Below are 27,596 nucleotides of genomic sequence, written 5' to 3'. Positions count from 1 at the left end.
GAAATTAATCTCATTTCCATTAGAACCAAAAAATAAAATATTTAGGAGTAAAATTAACCAAGGAGGTGAAAGACTTGTACACTTAAGCTATAAAACAATGATGAAAGAAATTAAAGCAGATGCAAATAAATGGAAAGACTTTCTATGTTAATGGAACAGAACAATTAATATTGTTAAAATATCCACACTACCTGAAGCAATCTATAGATTCAATGCAATCTCTGTGAAAATACCAATATCATTTTTAAAAAAAAATTTTTTAATCCTAAAATTCATGTGGAGGCACAAAGACTCATGAAGTGACATGGAGAGGGAAAAAGGTGGCAAGAAGGTTTTATTTAGGAGGGAGGAAATGTGGTTACCTGCTAAAGGTTACACCCAATAGGGAGGACAAAGTTCATGTTACAGATGAGAGAAAGGAGAGTTACCAGGGTAATTGCCTTTAGTAGAGAGGAGGGGAATGGAGTCTGGTGCACAGGTGGAAGGGTTTACTTCTGTAGGAGCAGGAGCAGGTCACCCAGTCTCAGGAGAAGTTAAAGGAAACTTAATCACAGATGCAGGTCATATAGTGGTAGTGATGGGAGATGAAGAAATTCTCACCTGCTACCTTTCTCAGTAAAACAGGAAGCAACACAAACAGAGTGAGAATGGAAAAAGATTATTTGAAGATTCAGACCACTTTTTCTATAGTCTGAATATTTTTACCATGTACATAATTTATATTTATAAGTGTAAACTTTGGTTATTATCAAAAATAAAATATTTTAAAACTCAATTTTAGATCCCCTTGCATTTGGGGTTCCAGATGTTTTGGATGCTGCCCATTTAATGTACTCATATGAAATTTGAATTTGTAGTAAGCTAGTTAGGCAGGGAGGTAGTAGGAGAGTCTTCTGTTGTACTAGGGGTGATTTGATAGGTCCAGAGTGATTCTAGATCATTAACTTGATCCCGGGCACATGGCTAAAGTTGTAGTGTTTTTCAGACAACAGATGGCTAAGATTGTAGCAAGAACAACTTCCCTGACAACATAGGTCACCTGTGTTAGTCTGTAAGGCGTCTCTGGATGTCCAGCCTATAGTCTGCTCTTTTAGACTTTCCAGAGATTTTGTGAACACCTAACTCTCGATATTAAATGATGTTTTGTTTAAAATAGCTAGAATGGTTTCTTCTCTCTGACACAAAATCCTGATTGGTCTACCAAAGGACTATCATTATTAAACTTAGAGTGAAATCCATTGGCAATAAGGTCAAACGTACAGCTAAAAGTCATAAAAATTTGCTAGGATTAATAATGAAGCTCTAGAAAAAAAATGTTTTTGTGACCTTTTTCAATAAAAGTAACCAGCTTTCTTTTGCCACTCTCTGCTTATTTATGGAAGAAAAATTGGTAGTTTAATATCTTTCAAAGTGCACTTACAAATATAATATTCTCCTCTTAATTATATTTTTAAACTCTTTGATATCTGCATAGAATCTTGAGTTTACAGCCCTAAGTCATTTACGAACCTTCAGTAGAGGAATCACTCTTTTGCTTAAAGCCACAGAATGGCTTCTTATTGTAATAAAATTAAAACTCATATTTACTATGTAGACCATATGTTTTTGACACCACCATTATCTCCAACTTTAAGCCTAATCATTTTCTCATTAAATTACTATATTCCGGGTAACATGGACTTAATCGTATTCCTCAAATATACCAAGTTCATCATCATCTTTGAGTTTTTGCACTACCTGTGCCCTCTATCTAGAATACTATAGCCCCAAATGTTTGCATGTTTGGCTTCTTCAGTTTATCTAGATATGATCCAAAATGTCAGCTCCTCAAGGCCTTTTTTGATTGTTAAACACAAATTTGTTACTCCCAATCCACAGTCACAATTTATCCTTTCACTTTTCTTTTTAGTTTTTACAGAGCAATATCTCTTCCTGAAACTATGCTGTTTATTTTCTACCTTAATGGTGGTCTATTTTTACTAGTTTTTACTATTTTTACTATATCTCTTGGAGAGCAGATAGACCTTATCTGCCTCATTAATTTCTTTCTTCAGATCCTAGAATAGTCCTGACAAATGGGAGGTATTCGATGATTGCAGTGCTTGGAAATAAACAAATCAATTTCAGAAAAAATGCTACACTCTATTTTTATTCTTTCCCCCCACCTCCTTTTTCAGGCTATGTGCTTATTAAACACCTTTTTCATGGAAGCTTTCACTTCCTGGTTGCGAAGGGTGTAAATGACAGGATTCAACAAAGGAAAAATCACTGTATGGAAGAGAGAAACCACCTTGTCAGCTGGGAAAGCCCTGAAGGGGCGCGTGTAGATGAAGATGCCAGGTCCAAACATGAAGAATATAACAATGATATGGGTGGTACATGTGGACATGGCCTTGTTTTTCGCCTCAGAAGAAGACCCTCGTATGCGACAAAGAATGACTGCATAGGAGGCCAGAAGCCCTAGAAAGCACAGAAGTGTCATCAGGCCACTGTTGAAGACCATCAGAAGCTCCACCACAAACGTGTCGGTGCAGGCCAGCTTGATGACCTGTGGGACATCACAGAAGAAGTTGTCCAGCTGATTTGGGCCACAAAAAGGCAAGCGGAGGATGAGGACCACCTGGATAATGGAGTGGACAAAACCCCCAAGCCACAGAGCCAACAACATTGCATAGCAGGCTCTAGGGTTCATGACAGTTGAATAGTGCAAAGGCCGGCAGATGGCGATGTAGCGGTCAAAGGCCATCACAACAAGGAGTAATCCCTCCCCTCCTCCAAGGAAGTGTAAGAAAAAGAGCTGAGTGATGCAGCCACTGTAGGAGATTACGTTCTTCTCAGAGAGGAAGTCCACCAACATCCTGGGAGCCACAATGAAGGAGTAGGATGCGTCCAGGAAGGCCAAGTTGCCCAGAAAGAAATAGAGGGGGGCTCTGAGGCCAGGGTCTGACCTTATGGTGAAAATAATGAGACAATTTCCAGGGAGGATGATGAAGTAGAAAATTAAAACTAGAACAAAGACCAGGAGCTGAATATCTTGAGACTGGGTCAGACCAAGGAAGATGAATTCTGTTATCACTGTTCCGTTCTCGCTTTCCATTTCCCTGGCCTGCAGTACATTAACAAGCAGAATTAATTGTTATTACTATGTCTCTGTGTCTTCCAACTAGATACTAGTTCTACTGCTAAAAAATATTTGGCACATACAGTACTTCAGCTAAAAACAACACTTCCCATCCCTCTCTTATTCTGGGTAAACGCCATTACCTTAATTTCTCCAAATTTAAAATGACAAAAAAATACAGTTCTCAAAGCTACAGTTTTATTCCCATTCAACCACGTGCTTCTACAGAATCATTTTCCATGTCAGGAGTCTGGCATCCTCCACGCTGGGATTCCTGCATCCTCCACACTAGGATTCCTGCATCCTCCACTCTGGGATTCCTGCATCCTCCATGCTGGGATTCCTACATTCTTAAATCATTCAAGTTTCCTAATGGAAACACAACCTAACTTCGAATCTGAAGGTCTTTGAGTTTTTGTGGATATACTGTGCTTGAGGCTTAGCTCTTTTCTTGGGATTAGACCCTTTTTCTCCTTGTCCACACCACCCCAAAATTTCCCTAGACATTTTCTTCCCTCAATTCCTGTGTAATTTCCAGTTCCTAGCTGGTAACTCTCTTTCTTGCCCTCTGACTAATCATCTAATGTACTTCTTATTATACTCCTTCTGGTCTGATATCCTTGTATACTCTTTTCCCAGACTGTTCACCAGAATCCCAAGCTGTAGCTCCACTTTTGACCTAACACAGACATAGTGCTCCAGCCATAACTCTGTTTGAGCACCACTCTTGTGGCCACTCCACACCTGCATGCAGCTAATTTAGCACTTTTTGAGTTTCAGATACTAATAAACTCAACACATTTCTTTCTCTGTTCCCGGTATGACACCCAAGACAGAGCCTTTTAACAAACAATATGCTACAATACAAAATTTGCAACTACAAAACTTCAAAATGTCATTATCTCGACTCATAAAATCATAGCATAGATACACTGTAAGTAGCCATAAAGATACTGTAGTCTTATTCTTCCATTTCAAAGATGAGAAAACAAAAGCTCCTGTGGTTATATTACTTAAGTTTAGAGTGAGTTTTATTTTTTGCTTTGCTTGATAAGTAGAGCAAAGTAGGATAAGGCAAGTGTATACTATTCAGTTTAAATAGATAAATAATTTTTTAATCACACCTTTAATGAATGAATGTTCTTTTCTTGCATTTGAATAACTAAAAATAATATTGCTAATCTAAAATCACTCCCATATTGCTTTGATTTGTAAGTTCAACCTTCTTTAAATAAAAAGAAAAACAATGTGCATTGTGAAGAAAATTCATATTTAAAATTCAGATTGTTTCATGGTGTATACTCATTCCAGAAGGTGCACATGATAATCCACTGAAGTATAGGAAGAGCATAGTAATTTATCTATATTTAGTAGATGTAAAACATTTTATACATATCACAATATTTCATTCTTTTCTAAATTCACTTTTTAATATTTATAATGGATAACATTAGTACAACAGTTTATATATACTTTATAAATAAATATGCATACATTTAAGGTTACATAGTCAAAATATGTCTTATGGGAATAAATTTTTTAAGTTTGAAAATTGCTAGCCCACAACAAAATACAAACTATAATGTGAAAGGATATTCTTCATATGATTTAACTAAGCAGTGTATTTGTTTTAAATAAGCGCTTCAGCGGCAGGGCGCGGTGGCTCATGCCTGTAATCCCAGTACTTTGGGAGGCCGAGGCGGGCAGATCACGAGGTCAGGAGATCGAGACCATACTGGCTAACACAGTGAAACCCCCTCTTTACTAAAAAAATACAAAAAAATTAGCTGGGCATGGTGGCGGGCGCCTGTAGTCCCGGCTACTGAGGAGGCTGAGGCAGGAGAATGGTGTGAACCCGGGAGGCAGAGCTTGGAGTGAGCTGAGATGGAGCCACTGCACTCCAGCCTGGGCGGCAGAGCGAGACTCCGTCTCAAAATAAATAAATAAATAAATAAATAAGTGCTCTAGCACATGGGGTGCAGAAGGAAGGGAAAATCTTTGACAGAAAATGCTACTGTGACAGTACCTAGAAAAGAAAGTCTAGAAGATAGAGTATGAGGGAAGAAAGAAGAGAGAAATAGCAAATCAATCAAACAAGTAAGCAAACACCAAAAGATAGTGCATCTATAGAGTGTTATCTTAAGGTACATATTTTAAGAAGCATTAAAACTATCTGATTTATGTATCCCTAGAGCAGAATAGAGTGGTTAATACAGAAATTTCTGGATGTTACTTGCAGCCACAGGTGGAATTTACGAAAGTCATCCTTTAACACATCATCATATATACATATGCAAATACCACATGAACACATACATATGCACACAAATACATACAGACACACACTAATTGTAATAGGAAAAAATATTTTGTAGGTCCTTCAAATGAGCTTTTCTGCTCAATGTCTTAACCTTTCCCCCCTTTGCCAGCCATTTGTCTCAACATTTATTCTACTATCTGCCTATATAAATATTTCCTTAAATCAAGAGCCCCTTCTACAGTCGACACTTGAACAATGCAGGAGTTAAAGGGACAGAACGCCTGTGCAATAAAAAATTAGCATATACCTTGACTCCCTAAAAACTTAACTTCTAATGATTACTGTTGATCAGAAGCTTTGCTGGTAACATAAACAGTTGAATAACAAATATTTTTATGTTTTATGTATTATATACTATATTCCTACAATAAAATAAGCTACAGAAAATAAAATATAACAAAATCATAAGGAAAGGAAGATATAAATACTGTTCACTAAGTGGAAGTGGATCATCATAAAGTTCTTATCCTTGTCATCTTCCCACTGAGTAGACTGAGGAGGAGAAGGAAGAAGAGTTCGTTTTGTTGTCTCAGGGGTGGCAGAGGTGGAAGAAAATCCACATATAAGTGGACCCAAGTGGTTCAAACCCATGTTTTTCTGGGATCAACTGTACTTATTCGTATGTTTTATGCATCCCACATACTCACATAGAATGAAGTATTTCTTGATGTGTTAGCATTTAACAATATACCAGAGACTTTTGAGGATTTTTGAAGGACTTTGAAATTGAAGGTTATAAACTCTTCCATTCTGCGTGTGTCCCAGCCTCACTGTTATTTTTCTACTGTTTCTTAACAGATGGGATTCTGTACTACTTGACATCTTGATCAACTTTCTGCCCTGTCCCATTTCCATCTTTGAATCAGCTCTACCTTCTCTAAATGGTGGTTGGAATAGACACAGAGACTAATCAGATGAGCATTCCTCTAAGCAAAATAAAATAAGTGTCTACCAAAAAAAAAAAAAAAATCCATAAATGATGGCATCATCAGAGTAAAGTGTTTTATTTTAGCCAAATTAGTAGAGAAGGTTCTGTCAAAAGTCTGTACTATACCCTCCTCACTATCTCTACTCCTTCTTGCCATTTCAGCTAATTCACAGATTCATCAGTTTCTGGCCATGATGACACACTACAGAAATAGGGAAGATGAAGGAGAAGGGTTCACCACATTTGCAGGCTGGAGACACAGAAACATCTCCAGGCAACTCTATGTGTGCATGCCTGGAGTCTGAACTGTGGTCAGATGGGCTCCTGGAGCCAGGTGTTTAGAGATCCTATGTGCTTAACTCCACCTCCTTTCTTATTTTCCTTTTTCTCTCTTTCTGTATTCATCAATAAGCAGTTCACTTTCATTTTTTTTTCTGGTTGTGATTTCTTTTCCCTGTTAATTTGTTGCCTGCTCTTTTTCCCCTCTCTGTGTCTTTCTGGCTTTATTTATTTTATTCTCTTTAAATATTGTGCTTTATTATTTTTTCTCTCTTCTCCCTTAAATATATCTATGTTTTTTCACTCCAAAATGTTTTCACTCTCTCCACTTTTCCTCTATGTTCATGGCTACTCCATTCTACCCCACGCCTGTCTTGCTAATACATCTAAAAACAAAACAAAACAAAACAGAAAATCTCATTGTCATTTTCTTTCCTAACAAGACTGAGAAATGTGTGTGCTTCCTGCCATCTTCCATTTTAAATATTGTCTACAAAATGAAAATGTATAATTCACTCTTCAGTAATAACCATTTACTTTTAAGTGGTATTCTTGCAATTGGCCAACTCTGAGTCACTTATCAATTACTTCATATATATATGTGTGTGTATATATACATATATATACATATATACACATATATATAGCTTGTAAATGAAACTGATAAAAATGAGATAATTCTTTTTTTAAAAAAAAAAGAAGTTAATTTCATTAGTAGCATCCTAACGAAATAAATATATTGAATAAAAATTTCAAAACTAGGGATGTAATATTAGTAGTTAGTAATAACTTACTAACTACACAAGGTTAGTAAATTATTTAAGTATGAAATAATAAGTTTTGCATTTTCTAAAAAGTATGAATCAGGCTGAGAACATAACAGAAAATTTAATTTATACTGATGCTGATGATGAGTATATAAAGCACTAAACAAATGTATAGATTCTTAGCCAGAAAATTTATTCATCAATCAAATGAGATGGCCAGATTAAATGACCTCTAAATTCCATTTGAATGTCAGCTTTTTAGGCAATGTAATAACATAAAAGGATCCCTGGTTTGGGAATCAAGTCTCTGACTCTCATGCCTTGACTTAGCAATTAACTTAGTGTGTGATTCTTGGAATGTTACTTAGCTTTCAGAAGCCTGAGTTTTCATCTAGCAAATAGATTAATGTATTGACTCTTTGGGTCCGATGTGGGTAACATGACGACCAAATGAGGTGATAATGAGGATCAAATGAGGAATTCATTCAAGTATGCTTCAACCAAAGTTAATCCTGAAAATATTTAGATGTTAAAAGTAGTTATATTGAATGGACAGAATGCTGCTAGATCTCCTGTCAATGTCTTTGAGTAACCCCTGGGATAATGGTAGTTGCGTAAGTATGAATAGTTAATAGAGACAAATTGTGGAGGGTCAGTAACCTAAAATTGCCAATGCAGCTAGTGGTTTGTATATCAGACTTTTTTCAGTTCTACAACTTTCTGTCAAAATTCTGTGAATGAATGATAGAACCATATGCAACAGTAGAAACTTTCATACCTGCTGAATGTGAAAATGAAGAGGTCAAGGACTTATCTTCTGCAAAATCATAAAATCTGTTAAGTTTTTCTCTGGAGCTTTTCGTCTGCCATTTCTGCATCTTCCTCCCTTTTCTTCCATATTTAATAAGGAAAATGATACATATCAGTCACTTGTATGATCTTTGGTTTTTAACACATGTCGATTCTCTCAGTCTATGGAAAATTATAACAGAATTAAAAGTTTTGTTCACCAGTAAAGTAATCCCAAGCATTAAATGCAGATGGAGATCTATTAGGAGAGAGAACACATAGTGCCCCACTGCTGAATTTAGACCTTAGCCTGTGGCTATTCCTGCTTTTACTCTGACCTGTCTATTCAACTGCAATCTAAGATATCAGGTAAACAAGTAAAATAGTTGCAATATTTTTTCTATTGTCCCTTTCTTCTTGTTTCTTATATATATATGAAGAGCTCCAGAAATTTAAGCCTTCAGGGATCTTATGTTACTCTCACAAAGTAGCCATCCCCCCTCTCCAAGTAAGACTAACCAATTATGCCATTGTTCATAAATATTGGTTGCCACATGAGGAACCTTAGATTTTAAAATCTCTCTATTGTAATGGAGAAAGTGCTTCTGAGATTTGAGACTACCATGACCCACTGAATGCTTCCAAAGGGAGTTATTAGGCAAACTATATTAGTTATCAACTAAATAAGGCAAAGAAAAATACCAGAGCTTTGCAAGAACTAAATTTTTTTAAATGTGCTACGTAATACCAAGATGACTTACTTTCTAGTTCTAAAACAAAAATCCTATTGTGAAAAAGACAGAACCCTATTCAGAAGCATGTTTATTAGTCCAGAAGTAAATAGAAGTTTGAGAGAAGTAAATTTACATGTTATAATTAAAATTCAAAAGGAGAAAAATATTAAATAAATGATGAGAGATTATTGCTTTGTACCACAAAAACAAGCAGGGGTAGGATGAGGCAAAAAATACATGTATGTGTGTGTGTGTGTGTGTGTGTGTGTGTGTGTGTATACAGACTCAAATTTTTCAATTAAAGGCTTCACCAAACTGTAGAGGGTGGCTGGAAAGATGGCCAAATAAGAGCAACTCCAGTCTGCAGCTCCCAGCAAGACCAATGCAGAAGGTGGGTGACTTCTGCATTTCCAACTGAGGTACCCAGCTCATCTTACTGGGACAGGTTAGGCAGTGACTGCAGCCCACTGAGGGTGAGCCAAAGCAGTGTGGGGGGGCATCACCTCACCCGGGAAGTGGAAGGGTTCAGGGAACTCCCTCCCCTGGCCAAGGGAAGCCATGAGAGACTGTGCCGAGAAGAACAGTGCATTCCAACCCAGATACTAGGCTTTTCCCAAGGTTTTCCAACCTGCAGACCAGGAGATTCCCTCGGATGCCTACAACACCAGGGCCCTGGGTATCAAGCACAAAACTAGGCAGCCATTTGGGCAGACACTGAGGTAGATGCAGGAGTTTTTTTTCATACCCCAGTGGCACCTGGAATGCCAGCAAGACAGAACTATTCACTCCCCTGGAAATGGGGCTGAAGCCAGGGAGTCAAGTGGTCTATCTCAGGGGAACCCACCCCCAGGAGCCCAGCAAGCTAAGATCCACTGGCTTGAAATTCTCACTGCCAGCACAGCACTCTGAAGTCGACCTGGGACACTCGAGCTTGGTGGGGGTAGGGGGATCTGCCACTACTGAGGCTTGAGTAGGCACTTTTCCCTTCACAGTGTAAATAAACTTCCACTAGGAAGTTTGAACTGGGCAGAGCCCATCGCAACGCAGCAAAGCAGCTATAGCCAGACTGCTTCTCTAGATTCCTCCTCACTGGGCAGGGCATCTCTGAAAGAAAGGCAGCATCCCCAGTCAGGTGCTTATAGATAAAACTCCCATCTCCCTGGGACAGAGCACCTGGGGGAAAGGGCGGTTGTGGGCACAGCTTCAGCAGACTTAAATGTTCCTGCCTGCTGGCTCTGAAGAAAGCAGCAGATCTCCCAGCAAAGCACTTGAACTCTGCTAAGGGACAGACTGCCTCCTCAAGTGGCTCCCTGATGTCTGTGCCTCCTGACTGGGAGACACCTCCCAGCAGGGGTTGACAGACACCTCATACAGGAGAGCTCCAGCTGGCATCTGGCTGGTGCCCCTCTGGGACAAAGCTTCCAGAAGAAGGAACAGGCAGTAATCTTTGCTGTTCTGCAGCATCTACTGATGATACTTAGGCAAAAAGGGTCTGGAGTGGACCTCCAGCAAACTCCAGCACATCTGCAGCTGGGGGTCCTGACTGTTAGAAGGAAAACTAACAAACAGAAAGAAGTAGCATCAACAGCAACAAAAAGGACATCCACCCAAAAACCCCATCTGAAGGTCACCAACATCAAAGAATAAAGTTAGATAGGTCCACAAAGATGAGGAAAAATCAGAGCAAAAAGGCTGAAAATTCCAAAAACCAGAACACTTCTTCTCCTCCAAAGGATCACAACTTCCTGCCAGCAAGGGAACAAAACCAGACGGGGAATGAGTTTGACGAGTTGATAGAAGTAGGCTTCCAAAGATGGGTAGTAGCAAACACCTCTGAGCTAAAGGAGCATGTTCTAACACAACACAAGGAAGCTAAGAACCTTGAAAAAGGTTAGAGGAATTGATAACTAGAATAACCACTTTAGCAAAGAACATAAATAACCTGATGGAGCTGAAAAACACAGCACGAGAACTTCATGAAGCACACACAAGTATTAATAGCCAAATCGATTGAGCAGAAGAAAGGATATTAGAGATTGAAGATCAACTTAATGAAATAAAGCATGAAGACAAGATTGGAGAAAAAAGATTGAAAAGGAATGAACAAATCCTCCAAGAAATATGGGACTATGTGAAAAGACCAAACCTACGTTGGATTGATGTACCTGAAAGTGACAGGAAGAATGGAACCAAGTCAAAAAACACTCTTCAGGATATTATCCAGGGGAACTTCCCTACCCTAGCAAGACAGGCCAACATTCAAATTCAGGAAATACAGAGACCACCATAAAGACACTCCTCGAAAGAACAATCTCAAGACACATAATCATCAGATTCACCAAGGTTGAAATGAAGGAAAAAATGTTAAGAACAGCCAGAAAGAAAGGTCAAGTAATTACCCACAAAGGGAAGCCCATCAGACTAACAGTGGATCTCTCTGCAGAAACCCTACAAACCAGAAAGAAGTGGGGGCCAATATTCAACATTCTTAAAGAAAAGAATTTTCAAACCAGAATTTAATATCCAGCCAAACTAAACTTCAGAAGCGAAGGAGAAATAAAATCCTTTACAGATAAGAAAATGCTGAGAGATTTTTGTCACCACCAGGCCTACCTTACAAGAGCTCTAGAAGGAAGCACTAAATATGGAAAGAAAAACCGGTACCAGCCACTGCAAAAACATACCAAATTGTAAACACCATCGACACTATGAAGAAACTGCATCAACTAATGGGCAAAATCACCAGCTAACATCATAATGACAGGATCAAATTCACACATAACAATGTTAACGTTAAATGTAAATGGGTTAAGTCCCCAATTAGAATACACAGACTGACAAATTGGATAGTGACTCAAGACCCATTGGTGTGCTGTATTCAGGAGACCCATCTCACATGCAAAGACACACATAGGCTCAAAATGAAGGCATGGCGGAAGATTTACCAAGCAAATTGAAAGCCAAAAAAAAAAGCAGGGGTTGCAATCCTAGTCTCTGATAAAACAGGCTTTAAACCAACAGAGATTAAAAAAGACAGAAGGGCATTCCATAATGGTAAAGGGTTCAATGCTACAAGAAAAGCTAACTATCCAAAATACATGTGCACCTACTACAGAAGCATCTATATTCATAAAGCAAGTCCTTAGAGACATGCAAAGAGACTTATATTCCCACACAATAATAGTGGGAGACTTTAACACCTCACTGTCAATATTAGACAGATCAATGAGACAGAAAATTAACAAGGATATTCAGGACTTGAACTTAGCTCTGGACAAAGTGAACCTAATAGACTTCTACAAAACTCCCCACTCCAAATCAATAGAATATACATTCTTCTCAGCACCACATCACGCTTATTATAAAACTGACCACATAATTGGAAGTAAAACAGTCCTCAGCAAATGCAAAAGAACAGAAATCGTAACAAATAGTCTCTCAGACCACAGTGCAATCAAATTGGAACTCAGGATTAAGAAACTCACTCAAAACCACAAAACTACATGGAAACTGAACAACCTGCTCCTGAATGACTACTGGGTAAATAACAAAATTTAGGCAGAAATAAATAAGTTCTTTGAAACCAATGACAACGAAGATACAATGTACCAGAATCTCTGGGACACAGCTAATGCAGTGTTTAGAGGAAAATTTATAGCACTAAATGCCAACAGCTTAAAGCAGGAAAGATCTAAAATTGACACCCTGACATTACAATTAAAAGAACTAGAGAAGGAAGAGCAGATAAATTCAAAAGCTAGCAGAAGACAAGAAATAACTAAGATCAGAGCAGAACTGAAGGAGATAGCGACACAAAAAACCCTTCAAAAAATCAATGAATCCAGGAGCTGGGTTTTTGAAAACATTAACGAATAAATAGACCACTAGCCAGACTAATAAAGAAGAAAAGAGAGAAGAATCGAATAGACACAATAAAAAATGATAAAGGGGATATCACCACTGATCCTACAGAAATACAAACTACCATCAGAGAATACTACAAACACCTCTACACAAATAAACTAGAAAATCTACAAGAAATGGACAAATCCCTGAGTACATACACCCTCCCAAGACAGAACCAAGAAGAAGTTGAATCCCTGAATAGACAAATAACAAGTTCTGAAATTGAGGCAGTAATTAATAGCCTACCAACCAAAAACAGTCCAGGACCAGACAGATTTACAGTCAAATTCTACCAGAGGTACAAAGAGGAGCTGGTACCATTCCTTCTGAAACTATTCCCAACAGTAGAGAAAGAGGAACTCCTTCCTAACTCATTTTACTAGACCAGCACATCCTGATACCAAAACTGGAAGAGACACACACACAAAAAGGAAAATTTCAGGCCAATATCCCTGATGAACATCGATGCAAAAATCCTCAATAAAATACTGGCAAACCAAATCCAGCAGCACATCAAAAAGCTTATCCACCACAATCAAGTTGGCTTCATCCCTGGATGCAAGGCTGGTTCAACAAACCCAATCGGTAAACATACTCCATCACATAAACAGAACCAGTGACAAACACCACATGATTATCTCAATAGATGCAGAAAGACCTTCAATAAAATTCACCCCTTCATGCTAAAAACTCTCAATAAACTAGGTATTGATGGAATTTATCTCAAAATAATAAGAGCTATTTATGACACACCCACAGCCAATATCATATCTAATGGGTGAAAGCTAGAAGCATTCTCTTTGAAAACCAGCACAAGACAATGATTCGCTTTCTTACCACTCTTATTCAACACAGTAATGGAAGTTCTGGCCAGGGCAATCAGGGAAGGGAAAGAAATAAAGGTATTCAAATAGGAAGAGAGGCAGGTAAATTGCCAAAGTTTACAGATGACATGATTATTATTTAGAAAACCCCATCATCTTAGCCCAAAATCGCCTTAAGTTGATAAGCAACTTCAGCAAAGTCTCAGGATACAAAATCAATGTGCAAAAATTACAAACATTCCTATACACCATTAATAGACAAACAGCCAAATCATGAGTGAACTCCCATTCACAATTTCTTTAAAGAGAATAAAATACCTAGGAATACAACTAACGAGGGATATGAATGACCTCTTCAAGGAGAATTACAAACCACTGCTCAAGGAAAAAAGAGAGAACACAAACAAATAGAAAAACATTCCGTGCTCACGGATAGGAAGAATCAATATCATGAAAATGGCCATACTGCCCAAAGTAAGTCATAGATTCAATGCTATACCCATCAAGCTACCATTGACTTTCTTCACAGAATTAGAAAAAAGTACTTTAAATTTCATATGGAACCAAAACAGAGCCTGTATAGCAAAGACAATCCTAAGCAAAAAGAACAAAGCTGGAGGCATCACACTACCTGACTTCAAACTATATACTACAAGGCCACAGTAACCAAAACAGCATGGTACTGGTACCAAAACAGATATATAGACCAATGAAACGGAAAAGAAGCCTTAGAAATGATGCCACACATCTACAACCATCTGAATTTTAACAAGCCTGACAAAAACAAGGAATGGCAAAAGGATTCCCTATTTAATAAATGGTGTTGTAAAAACTGGCTAGACATATGTAGAAAACTGAAACTGAACCCCTTTCCTGCACTTTAGTCACTTAGTACCCACCTTGGTTATCAGTTAGACACAGCATCACAGTGCTTCTGTTCAAGTAATCCTTTTTCTATTTAATAATGGCTCCAAAATGCAAGAGTAGTAATGCTGGCATATTGTTATAATTGTTCTATGTTATTAGTTATAAATCTGTTACTGTGCCTAATTTATAAATTAAATTTTATCATAGGCATGTAGGTATAGGAAAAACATGGTATATAAAGGGTTTGGTACTATCCATGGTTTCAGGCATCCACAGATCTCTTGGAACATCTCTCCTATGGATAAAAGAAGACTACTGTATAATTATATAGATATGTGTGTGTGTGTGTGTGTGTGTGTGTGTATACCCAACCTTTTGTCCTAGTCACATGTTTGACTGAAATTTGTTCTCTGATAATTTTGTCCTCCATGAATCAGGCTCTGTTATTACAAGAGTTTGCCAAATGTTCCCCTTTTCTTCATTGACATTAGTTTCTAATTTCAGATAATATTCCTAAGTAAACAATTAGTCATCACACTATTTTTATGACTTTTTCCTTTGTATTACTAGCTTCAATGTTTTCAGTAAATACCCTTCTATAGTACAGTGTGCTGGTGTTTGAAGAGCATATCAAATCAGTGGTCCCTTCGTGTCTGGAATTTGCAAGTTCTTGGTCTCACTGACTTCAAGAATAAAGCCGCAGACCCTAGCGGTGAGGGTTACAGTTCTTAGAGATGGTGTGTCCGGAGTTTGTTCCTTCAGACATTCAGATGTGTCCACAGTGTCTTCCTTCTGGTGGGTTCGTGGGTCTTGCTGGCTTCAGGAGTGAAGTTGCAGACCTTCAAGGTGAGTGTTACAGCTCATTAAGGGCACGTGGACCCAAAGAGTGAACAGCAGCAAGATTTATTGTAAAGAGCAAAAGAACCAAGTTTCCACACTGTGGAAGGTAACCTTAGTTGGCCACCACTGCTGACTTGGCAGCCTGCTTTTGTTCCCTTATCTAACCCCACCCACATCCTGCTGATTGGTCCATTTTGCAGAGAGCTGATTGGTCCATTTTACAGAGAGCTGATTGGTCCATTTTGATAGAGTGTTGATTGGTGCATTTACAATCCCTGAGCTAGACACAGTGCTAGACAGAAAAGATCTCCAAGTCCCCACTAGGTTAGCTAGATACAGAGTACTGATTGGTGTATTTACAAACCTCAAGCTAGACACAGAGTACTGTTTGGTGTGTTTACAATCCTTTTGCTAAACACAGAGTGCCGATTGGTGCATTCACAATCCCTCAGGTAGACATAAAGGCTCTCCAAGTCCCCACTAGACCCAGGAGCCCAGCTGGCTTCACCTAGTGGATCCCACACCAGGGCCGCAGTCAGAGCTGCCCCCAGTCCCGCACTGTGCACCCTCAGCCTGCACTCCTCAGCCCTTAGGTGGTTGGTGGTACCGGCTGCTGCGGGGCAGGGGGCAGTGTCCTTGGGGAGGCTCTGGCCCTGCAGGAGCCCATGGCAGAGGGGAGGCTCGGGCATGGCGGGCTGCGGGTCCTGAGCCCTGGGAGGCAGCTGAGGCCTGGCAAGAATTCGAGCACAGCGCTGGCTGGCCGGCACTGCTGGGGTACCTGACACACCATCTGTAGCTGCTGGCCCAGGTGCTAAGCCCCTCAGGTCCTGGGGCCCGGCCCAGCCACTCCAAGTGCGTGAGCCACAGAGCCCGAGCCTGCCCAGAACTCACCCTGGCTGGCGAGCGCCTTGCAGCCTTGGTTCCCATGGGCACCTCTCCCTGTACACCTCCCCGCAAGCAGAGGGAGCCGAGGGAGCCGGCTCTGGCCTCAGTCAGCCCAGAGAGGGGCTCCCACAGTACAGCTGTGGGCTGAAGGGCTCCTCAAGCGCAGCTAGAGTGGGTGCCCAGGCCAAGGAGGTGCTGAGAGCCAGTGAGGGCTGCCAGCACGTTGTCACCTCTCACCTTTCCCAAGAACATCAGTCCTAATTTGATGAAAGATAAATGACAAAAGGAATAGAAGTCTGGCTAGATCAAATACAGAGAAAGGATATAAGGATATAATAAGATGATACAAGATTTAGAAACATAACATCATTTTATTGTGTGTGTATATATATCTTTTGTACCTCACATTTTTTCGTGCTATGTTACAAAACATTAGAGCAGTCTACTGTTTTATTCACTTCCAGGTGATGAGAAGTCAACTCAAAATCAGGACTCATAATGTCAGTCCGTGCCTTTCAGTTCCTGGAAGAGAAGTAAGGTAGCATTGAAGATGGAAGAAGGTCACCATAAGGAAAAATTCCCAAAGCAGAAAACAAGCTTTGTGTGCCACCATTCCATCCTATGCATCCGAGGTACACTGAGTCTGGCACAAATTACCTCCTCAATTAATAAATAAAATCTCTGTAAATAAATAGTCTAGGAATAGTTATTTATTTTTATATATTCATTCCTAAGGTTGACAAGGATCTAATTCACTTAAAATTTAGTCCATATTGTTTTCCATAATGGTTGAACTAGTTTATAATCCCACCAACAGTGTAAAAGTGTTCCTATTTCTCCACATCCTCTCCAGCACCTGTTGTTTCCTGACTTTTTAATGATTGCCATTCTAACTGGTGTGAGATGGTATCTCATTGTGGGTTTTTTTTTTTTTTTTTGAGGAGGAGGAGTCTCGCTCTGTCACCCGGACTGGAGTGCAGTGGCCGGATCTCAGCTCACTGCAAGCTCCGCCTCCCGGGTTTACGCCATTTTCCTGCCTCAGCCTCCCGAGTAGCTGGGACTACAGGCGCCCGCCACCTCGCCCGGCTAGTTTTTTTGTATTTTTAGTAGAGACGGGGTTTCACCGTGTTAGCCAGGATGGTCTTGATCTCCTGACCTCGTGATCCGCCCGTCTCGGCCTCCCAAAGTGCTGGGATTACAGGCTTGAGCCACCACACCCGGCCTTCATTGTGGCTTTGATTTGCATTTCTCTGATGGCCAGTGATGATGAGCATTTTTTCATGTGTCTGTTGGCTGTATGAATGTCTTCTTTTGAGAAGTGTCTGTTCATATCCTTTGCCCACTTTTTGATGGGGTTGTTTTTTTCCTGTAAATTTGTTTGAGTTCTTTGTAGGTTCTGGATGTTAGCCGTTTGTCAGATGAGTAGATTGCAACAATTTTCTCCCATTCTGTAGGTTGCCTGTTCACTCTGATGGTAGTTTCCTTTGCTGTGCAGAAGCTCTTTAGTTTAATTAGATCCCATTTGTCAATTTTGGCTTTTGTTGCCGTTGCTTTTGGTGTTTTAGACATGAAGTCCTTGCCCATGCCTATGTCCTGAATGGTATTACCTAGGTTTTCCTCTAGGGTTCTTATGGTATTAAGTCTAACATTTAAGTCTCTAATCTATCTTGAATTAATTTTTGTATAGGGAGTAAGGAAAGGATCCAGTTTCAGCTTTCTACTTATGGCTAGCCAATTTTCCCAGCACCATTTATTAAATAGGGAATCCTTTCCCCATTTCTTGTTTCTCTCAGGTTTGTCAAAGATCAGATGGCTGTAGATGTGTGGTATTATTTCTGAGGGCTCTGTTCTGTTCCATTGGTCTGTATCTCTGTTTTGGTACCAGTACCATGCTGTTTTGGTTACTGTAGCCTTGTAGTATAGTTTGAAGTCAGGTAGTGTGATGCCTCCAGTTTTGTTCTTATGACTTAGGATTGTCTTGGCAATGTGGGCTCTTTTTTGGTTCCATCTGAACTTTAAAGCAGTTTTTTCCAATTCTGTGAAGAAACTCATTGGTAGCTTGATGGGGATGGCACTGAATCTATAAATTACCTTGGGCAGTATGGCCATTTTCACAATATTGATTCTTCCTATCCATGAGCATGATATGTTCTTCCATTTGTTTGTGTCCTCTTTTATTTCACTGAGCAGTGGTTTGTAGTTCTCCTTGAAGAGGTCCTTTACATCCCTTTCTTTCTCTTGCCTGATTGCCCTAGCCAGAACTTCCAACACTATGTTGAATAGGAGTGGTGAGAGAGGGCATCCCTGTCTTGTGCCAGTTTTCAAAGGGAATTTTTCCAGTTTTTGTCCATTCAGTATGATATTGGCTGTGGGTTTGTCATAAATAGCTCTTATTATTTTGAGATACGTTCCATCAATACCGAATTTATTGAGTGTTTTTAGCATGAAGGGCTGTTGAATTTTGTGAAAGGCCTTTTCTGCATCTATTGAGATAATCATGTGGTTTTTGTCTTTGGTTCTGTTTATATGCTGGATTACGTTTATTGATTTGTGTATGTTGAACCAGCCTTGCATCGCAGGGATGAAGCCCACTTGATCATGGTGGATAAGCTTTTTGATGTGCTGCTGAATCCAGTTTGCCAGTATTTTATTGAGGATTTTTGCATCAATGTTCATCAGGGATATTGGTCTAAAATTCTCTTTTTTTGTTGTGTCTCTGCCAGGCTTTGGTATCAGGATGATGTTGGCCTCATAAAATGAGTTAGGGAGGATTCCCTCTTTTTCTATAGGATCTAGAACTAGAAGTACCATATGACCCAGCCATCCCATTACTGGGGATATACCCAAAGGATTATAAATCATGCTGCTATAAAGACACATGCACACGTATGTTTATTGCAGTACTATTCACAACAGCAAAGACTTGGAATCAACCCAAATGTCCACCAGTGACAGACTGGATTAAGAAAATGTGGCACATATACACCATGGAATACTATGCAGCCATAAAAAAGGATGAGTTTGTGTCCTTTGTAGGGACATGGATGCAGCTGGAAACCATCATTCTCAGCAAACTATTGCAAGAACAGAAAACCAAATACTGCATGTTCTCACTCATAGGTGGGAACTGAACAATGAGATCACTTGGACTCGGGAAGGGGAACATCACACACCGGGGCCTATTGTGGGGAGGGGGAGGGGGAGGGGGGAGGGATGGTATTGGGAGTTATACCTGATGTAAATGACGAGTTGATGGGCGCTGACGAGTTGATGGGTGCAGCACACCAACATGGCACAAGTATACATATGTTAACAAACCTGCACGTTATGCACATGTACCCTAGAACTTAAAGTATAATAATAATTTTAAAAAAGTAAAAAAAAAAGAGAGAGAAAAAGTAAAAAAAAAAAAAAATTTAGTTTATATTATATTATCAAATTCAAAATGAAGACTAAAGCTTAATACACCCAATGCATTCTTGCCCTTCAATGAAAAGATTCCCTAGTTTTGAAATTAAAAACTAATCAGTTTAAGTAAAAAAACAAAACCTATTAAATCAAATGTTCTAATCTACCTTTTACATTCTGAAACTTGGAGAGTAACTGAGTTTTTAGTGCCTGAGAATAGGAAATCAATCCCTCATAATTTTCTAAGGGATCATGGGAACCAATCTAGGTCTCTCAATGGGAAAGAACTCTGAATTAAATGCTAACAAAAGCAGCACCCTACCAATTTAACATGGGAGGCAGAATTAGCAATCATGGAAAACATACAAAAGTGGCAAATGAGATGATAGTTTAGAAAAAAAATTACACGGCTAGATATCTACCAATCCCAGTCAACCTAGAAGCTTTCTCCCCAAGCCTACTTTCACTCTGAAGGATGTAAGTAGGGACTGGCTATAAAAATTGATAGTTGCCTGGAGGCTTCATCTGGAATGACATGAATCTCATGTATCAGCCAAATTACACTCTGCTTTGAATTCATAAAAATTGTTTTCATAATGTGATAAAATTTTGAGTTCTGTCTCCAAACTGTTGAGTGGACACCACCTGAAATATAAACTGAAATACCTTTATAAATGAATCCTCATTTTCCATCAACTCTGAAACAAGAGAAGATAATGGACAAATAATCTGTTTTTCCAGACCCAGCAAGATGTTTACCAGATACCATTCCACTGAGCCAACACTGAAACATGAAAACAATATTTATTTGCTAACTTGAAGCTAGCTACATTCGTATGCTTGCCATTTACTTCATATTTTTAATGGACACGTCTCCATGTCTTATTTATTTTTCTCAACACGTTCTCCTCAAAGTCAGAGCCTCTGCAGAATACTCAATAAACAATTAGTTCAAATGTACTTTAGCAGATTATTATTTTATGTCAAATTCTAATAATGATCTGCCGGGAATTTCAGGGTGGGTGTGAGTAAATTTATTTTCATCTTAATGCCTCTATTTTTTCAATATAAAGAAGAATTAATGGAGAAAAATTATAGTAAAATTTAAAGAACACAAATGAAAGGAGGAAGTGAATGCAGCGTTATTACTGCAAATACTTCCTGCTTTAGGACAATGATCCTCAGGAGGACTATAAAATGTATCATTTGTCTTTCAATTCTCTTTACACAAAATATGTTTGGTGACCAACTTCCTCATGGCTGCCTTTACTTCCTTGTTTCTCAGTGTGTAAATAATGGGATTAAGTAAAGGGAATATCACAGTATGAAACACAGATACCACTTTATCTAGAGAAAAAGTGTCAAATGGGCGAGCATAAATGTAGATGGGTGGCCCAAACATTAGCACCACAATGGTAATGGGGGAATAGCAGGTGGACATGGCCCTGTTGGTATTCTTACCTGAGCCTGAATGTTTCTTGAGCATGGCCAGAAGGACGGCATAGGACATTAATAGAGCAATGAAACACACAACAGAGATCAGACCACTGATACAGGTCATCACTAACTCCTCTAGGAAGGTGTTGGCACAGGCAATCCGGACAACCTGTGTGATGTCACAGAAGTAACTGTCTAACTCTTTGGGCCCACAGAAAGGAAGTCGAACAATGAGAGCCACCTGTATTATAGAATGAATGAAGCCCCCCATCCAGGAGAGAGCCACCAGGATACAGCAGAGACGTAGATTCATGATGGTAGCATAGTGGAGGGGTCGGCAGATAGCAGCATAGCAGTCAAAGGCCATCACTGTGAGCAAGAACATCTCCGAAGCCCCAACAAAGTATAAGAAGAACAGCTGTGCAATGCATCCACCAAAGGAAATTATCTTCCTCTCCACAAAGAAGTCTATGAGCATTTTAGGGGCTGTAATGGAATAGTACCAAATATCCAGGAAGGCCAGATTAGCCAACAGGAAATACATAGGAGAAGTCAGATGAGGGTCAAGCCTGATGGTGCAAATGATAAGGATATTTCCCGGTAGGATGAACAAATAGAAGGATAGAAATATAACAAATAGGACTAGTTGGACCTGCCGAGTCTGGGATAGGCCAGTGAGAACAAATTCTGTCACCTTGGTGTAATTTGCAGTTTCCATTTCTTCAATTTACTTTTTTCATAATATAGCTATGAAAATTAAAGAAACTATAATTAGTCCACATAGTATTTAACTAGAGTTATATCACCGCTTTCAAAATTGTCATATGTTCCCTATCATTAACAGATTACATGAGGATACATTTGGTTTCCCATTTTATATTTGATAAACCAAGAGGGAGAGAGTATATGATGAACTTATAAATTGGAAACATTAAAACTATATGAAGTGTGGCATATATTTGAAATTCAAATCTCAGCTTGTTAATGTTAACAATCTTACTTTTTGTGAAATTTGGCAATGCACTACTTCTTCTCCCAAACATCTACGTTAGTAAGCAATATGTGAAGCTACTTCTGAGTGTAGCCAAATTTTAGACTGGCAATCAGAGATGTGGCCTCCTTTTACTAGATCTTTTTTTATTGTGAAATCTTGCCAACCTGCAAACTTAGGCTTGCATTCTAATAGTACACATATAGATCTAGCAGTATTTTAGTTGTAATACAGAAAAGAGGTCCCAAGGCTTCATGCGTAGTGAATGGACATATTTTTCCATAACTGAAACCTATACAGCTTAATCCTTGGTAACAGGCAACCAGCACAGTCTACAGCTATGCAAGGCCCTATATAAAAATTCTTCTAGCTGTGACTAGATTTATCAATACCGGATACTACACTGACTATAAAATTTTCTCACCATTGCAGGAACGTTAAGTGGGTGTAGTGATCTGAGAAATGGGTATGCTTGCTACCCAATTTGATACTGAGCTGATCTGCTCTGCTGTTTCAAGGTGACAATGGGAATAATATTATTTTTAAAATTTTGCTTACTGCCCTGTATTGAACCTGACACCACTAAGTAGAACAAAACTTGTCAAATAAAAATGAAATAACAATTCACATTACCAAATATGCTTTTCTTTAAGTAAGGTTAAAAACTGCCCTACCAAAGTTAAGTTTTGTTGTAACCAACAGCCAATATAAGAGAGTTGTTTCTTTTCTGCTTTTCTGTTAATGTGATATTTTTTGGTATTGCCTCTCTTATTAGTTTTTTTTGCTTTGTTTTGTTGGTTGGTTTTTTTTTTTTTTTTTTTTTTGGAGATGGAGTCTCACTCTGTGGCCCAGGCTGGAGTACAGTGATGCCATCTCAGCTGACTGCAAGCTCCGCCTCCCGGGTTCATGCCATTCTCCTGCCTCAGTCTCCCGAGTAGCTGGGACTACAGGCGCCCACTACCACACCCAGCTAATTATTTGTATTTTTTGTAGAGATGGTGTTTCACTGTGTTAGCCAGGATGGTCTCTATCTCCTGACCTCGTGATCCACCTGCCTCGGCCTCCCAACGTGCTGGGATTACAGGCAAGAGCCACTACACCCAGCCTAACCTCTCTTATTACTTAAAAAGTTAAACATAAAAAAGAATATTTAAAAAGTTAAGGTTCTGTAATACCAAACAATGTGGCTATGTCCAAACACTTATTGGCACTATGTATACTACTGAGTAAAGAAATTGGGGGCGGAGCAAGATGGCCGAATAGGAACAGCTCCAGTCTCCAACTCCCAGTGCGAGCGACACAGAAGACCGGTGATTTCTACATTTTCAACTGAGGTACTCGGGTCATCTCACTAGGGAGTCCTGGACAATCGGTGCTGGTCAGCTGCTGCAGCCCGACCAGCGAGAGCTGAAACAGGGTGAGGCATCACCTCACCTGGGAAGCGTAAGGGGGAAGGGAATCCCTTTTTCTAGCCAGGGGAACTGAGATACACAACACCTGGAAAATCGGGTAACTCCCACACTAATATTGCGCTTTAAGCAAATGGGCACACCAGGAGAATATATCCCACACCTGGCCGGGAGGGTCCCATGCCCACGGAGCCTCCCTCATTGCTAACACAGCAGTCTGCCATCTAACCGCAAGGCAGCAGCGAGGCTGGGGGAGGGGCGCCCGCCATTGCTGAGGCTTAAGTAGGTAAACAAAGCCGCTGGGAAGCTCGAACTGGGTGGAGCTCACAGCAGCTCAAGGAAACCTGCCTGTCTCTGTAGACTCCACCTCTGGGGACAGGGCACAGCTAAAAAAAAAAAAAACAACAACAAAAAGGCAGCAGAACCTCTGCAGACATAAACATCTCTGTCTGACAGCTTTGAAGAGAGCAGTGGATCTCCCAACACGGAGGTTGAGATCTGAGAACGGACAGACTGCCTGCTCAAGTGGGTCCCTGACCCCTGAGTAGCCTAACTGGGAGACATCCCCCACTAGGGGCAGTCTGACACCCCACACCTCACAGGGTGGAGTACACCCCTGAGAGGAAGCTTCCAAAGGAAGAATCAGACAGGTACATTCGCTGTTCAGCAATATTCTATCTTCGGCAACCTCTGCTGCTGATACCCAGGCAAACAGGGTCTGGAGTGGACCTCAAGCAATCTCCAACAGACCTACAGCTGAGGGTCCTGACTGTCAGAAGGAAAACTATCAAACAGGAAGGACACCTATACCAAAACCCCATCAGTACGTCACCATCATCAAAGACCAGAGACAGATAAAACCACAAAGATGGGGAAAAAGCAGGGCAGAAAACCTGGAAACTCAAAAAATAAGAGTGCATCTCACCCTGGAAAGGAGTGCAGCCCATCGCCAGCAACGGATCAAAGCTGGTCAGAGAATGACTTTGACGAGATGAGAGAAGAAGACTTCAGGCCATCAAACTTCTCAGAGCTAAAGGAGGAATTACGTACCCAGTGCAAAGAAACTAAAAATCTTGAAAAAAGAGTGGAAGAATTGACAGCTAGACTAATTAATGCAGAGAAGGTCATAAACGAAATGACAGAGATGAAAACCATGACACGAGAAATACGTGACAAATGCACAAGCTTCAATAACCGACTCGATCAACTGAAAGAAAGAGTATCAGCGATTGAGGATCAAATGAATGAAATGAAGCGAGAAGAGAAACCAAAAGCAAAAGAAGAAAAAGAAATGAACAAAGCCTGCAAGAAGTAGGGATTATGTAAAAAGACCAAATCTACGTCTGATTGGGGTGCCTGAAAGTGAGGGGGAAAATGGAACCAAGTTGAAAAAACTCTTCAGGATATCATCCAGGAGAACTTCCCCAACCTAGTAGGGCAGGCCAACATTCAAATTCAGGAACAGAGAACGCCACAAAGACTCCTCCAGAAGAGCAACTCCAAGACACATAATTGCCAGATTCACCAAAGTTGAAATGAAGGAAAAAATCTTAAGGGCAGCCAGAGAAAAAGGTCGGGTTACCCACAAAGGGAAGCCCATCAGACTAACAGCAGATCTCTCAGCAGAAACTCTACAAGCCAGAAGAGAGTGGGGGCCAATATTCAACGTTCTTTTTTTTTTTTTTTTTTTTTTTTTTTTTTTTTTTTTGTTGAGACGGAGTCTCACTGTGTCGCCCAGGCTGGAGTGCAGTGGCCGGATCTCAGCTCACTGCAAGCTCCGCCTCCCGGGTTTACGCCATTCTCTCGCCTCAGCCTCCCGAGTAGCTGGGACTACAGGCGCCCGCCATCTCGCCCGGCTAATTTTTTGTATTTTTTTAGTAGAGATGGGGTTTCACCGTGTTAGCCAGGATGGTCTCGATCTCCTGACCTTGTGATCCGCCCGTCTCGGCCTCCCAAAGTGCTGGGATTACAGGCTTGAGCCACCGCGCCCGGCCTCAATGTTCTTAAAGAAAAGAATTATCAACCCAGAATTTCATATCCAGCCAAACTAAGTTTCATCAGTGAAGGAGAAATAAAATCCTTTACAGATAAGCAAATGCTTAGAGATTTTGTCACCACCAGGCCTGCCTTACAAGAGACTCTGAAGGAAGCCCTAAACATGGAAAGGAACAACCGGTACCAGCCATGACAAAAACATGCCAAAATGTAAAGACCATTGAGGCTAGGAAGAAACTGCATCAACTAACGAGCAAAATAACCAGTTAATATCATACTGGAAGGATCAAGTTCACACATAACAATATTAACCTTAAATGTAAATGGACTACATGGTCCAATTAAAAGACACAGACTGGCAAACTGGATAGAGTCAAGACCCATCAGTCTGCTGTATTCAGGAGACCCATCTCACATGCAGAGACATACATAGGCTCAAAATAAAGGGATGGAGGAAGATCTACCAAGCAAATGGAGAACAAAAAAAAGCAGGGGTTGCAATCCTAGTCTCTGATAAAATAGACTTTAAACCATCAAAGATCAAAAGAGACAAAGAAGGCCATTACATAATGGTAAAGGGATCAATTCAACAGGAAGAGCTAACTCTCCTAAATATATATGCACCCAATACAGGAGCACCCACATTCATAAAGCAAGTCCTTAGAGACTTACAAAGAGACTTAGACTCCCATACAATAATCATGGGAGACTTCAACACTCCACTGTCAACATTAGACAGATCAACGAGACAGAAAGTTAACAAGGATATCCAGGAATTGAACTCATCTCTGCACCAAGCGGACCTAATAGACATCTATAGAATTCTCCACCCCAAATCAACAGAATACACATTCTTCTCAGCACCACATCACACTTATTCCAAAATTGACCACATAATTGGAAGTAAAGCACTCCTCAGCAAACGTAAAAGAACAGAATTATAACAAACTGTCTCTCAGACCACAGTGCAATCAAACTAGAACTCAGGACTAAGAAACTCAATCCAAACCGCTCAACTACATGGAAACTGAACAACCTGCTCCTGAATGACTACTGGGTACATAACGAAATGAAAGCAGAAATAAGATGTTCTTTGAAACCAATGAGAACAAAGATACAACATACCAGAATCTCTGGGACACATTTAAAGCAGTGTGTAGAGGGAAATTTATAGCACTAAATGCCCACAAGAGAAAGCAGGAAAGATCTAAAATTGACACTCTAACATCACAATTAAAGGAACTAGAGAGGCAAGAGCAAACACATTCAAAAGCTAGCAGAAGGCAAGAAATAAGTAAGATCAGAGCAGAACTGAAGGAGATAGAGACACAAAAAACCCTCCAAAAAATCAATGAATCCAGGAGTTGGTTTTTTGAAAAGATCAACAAAATTGACAGACCGCTAGCAAGACTAATAAAGAAGAAAAGAGAGAGGAATCAAATAGACGCAATAAAAAATGATAAAGGGGATATCACCACCAACCCCACAGAAATACAAACCACCATCAGAGAATACTATAAACACCTCTACGCAAATCAACTAGAAAATCTAGAAGAAATGGATAATTTCCTGGACACTTACACTCTTCCAAGACTAAACCAGGAAGAAGTTGAATCCCTGAATAGAACAATAGCAGGCTCTGAAATTGAGGCAACAATTAATAGCCTACCCACCAAAAAAAGTCCAGGACCAGATGGATTCACAGCTGAATTCTACCAGAGGTACAAGGAGGAGCTGGTACCATTCCTTCTGAAACTATTCCAATCAATAGAAAAAGACGGAATCCTCCCTAACTCATTTTATGAGGCCAACATCATCCTGATACCAAAGCCTGGCAGAGACACAACAAAAAAAGAGAATTTTAGACCAATATCCCTGATGAACATCGATGCAAAAATTCTCAATAAAATACTGGCAAACCGGATTCAGCAGCACATCAAAAAGCTTATCCCCCATGATCAAGTGGGCTTCATCCCTGGGATGCAAAGCTGGTTCAACATTCACAAATCAATAAACGTAATCCAGCATATAAACAGAACCAAAGACAAGAACCACATGATTATCTCAATAGATGCAGAAAAGGCTTTTGACAAAAT

At 39.9% G+C, this 27,596-nt stretch overlaps 3 protein-coding genes across 3 annotated transcripts in view; all 3 read right to left on the bottom strand.

Annotated features, from left to right (window-relative positions):
* The window catches only part of LOC117070098 (olfactory receptor 4K2), a 129,853-nt gene that overhangs the window by 44,161 nt on the left and 58,096 nt on the right, over positions 1 to 27,596 (bottom strand). The window lies entirely within an intron of this gene.
* On the bottom strand, positions 290 to 27,248 carry LOC117070101 (olfactory receptor 4N2). The gene is made up of 2 exons (XM_033188794.1): positions 27,174 to 27,248; positions 290 to 3,106 (listed from the first exon to the last, which is right to left on the bottom strand). The coding sequence occupies exon 2, from the start codon at positions 3,095 to 3,097 to the stop codon at positions 2,174 to 2,176; it is 924 nt and encodes a 307-aa protein (XP_033044685.1). The 5' UTR covers positions 3,098 to 3,106; positions 27,174 to 27,248; the 3' UTR covers positions 290 to 2,173.
* On the bottom strand, positions 20,795 to 21,916 carry LOC117070099 (olfactory receptor 4M1). Its single transcript, XM_033188792.1, has one exon. The coding sequence runs from the start codon at positions 21,821 to 21,823 to the stop codon at positions 20,882 to 20,884; it is 942 nt and encodes a 313-aa protein (XP_033044683.1). The 5' UTR covers positions 21,824 to 21,916; the 3' UTR covers positions 20,795 to 20,881.

This window comes from Trachypithecus francoisi, unplaced genomic scaffold (assembly GCF_009764315.1).
Source record: "Trachypithecus francoisi isolate TF-2019V2 unplaced genomic scaffold, Tfra_2.0 Lachesis_group3, whole genome shotgun sequence".
NCBI lineage: Eukaryota > Metazoa > Chordata > Mammalia > Primates > Cercopithecidae > Trachypithecus > Trachypithecus francoisi.
Note: the sequence above shows the minus strand (reverse complement) of the source record. Positions and strands in the feature narration are given on the sequence as shown.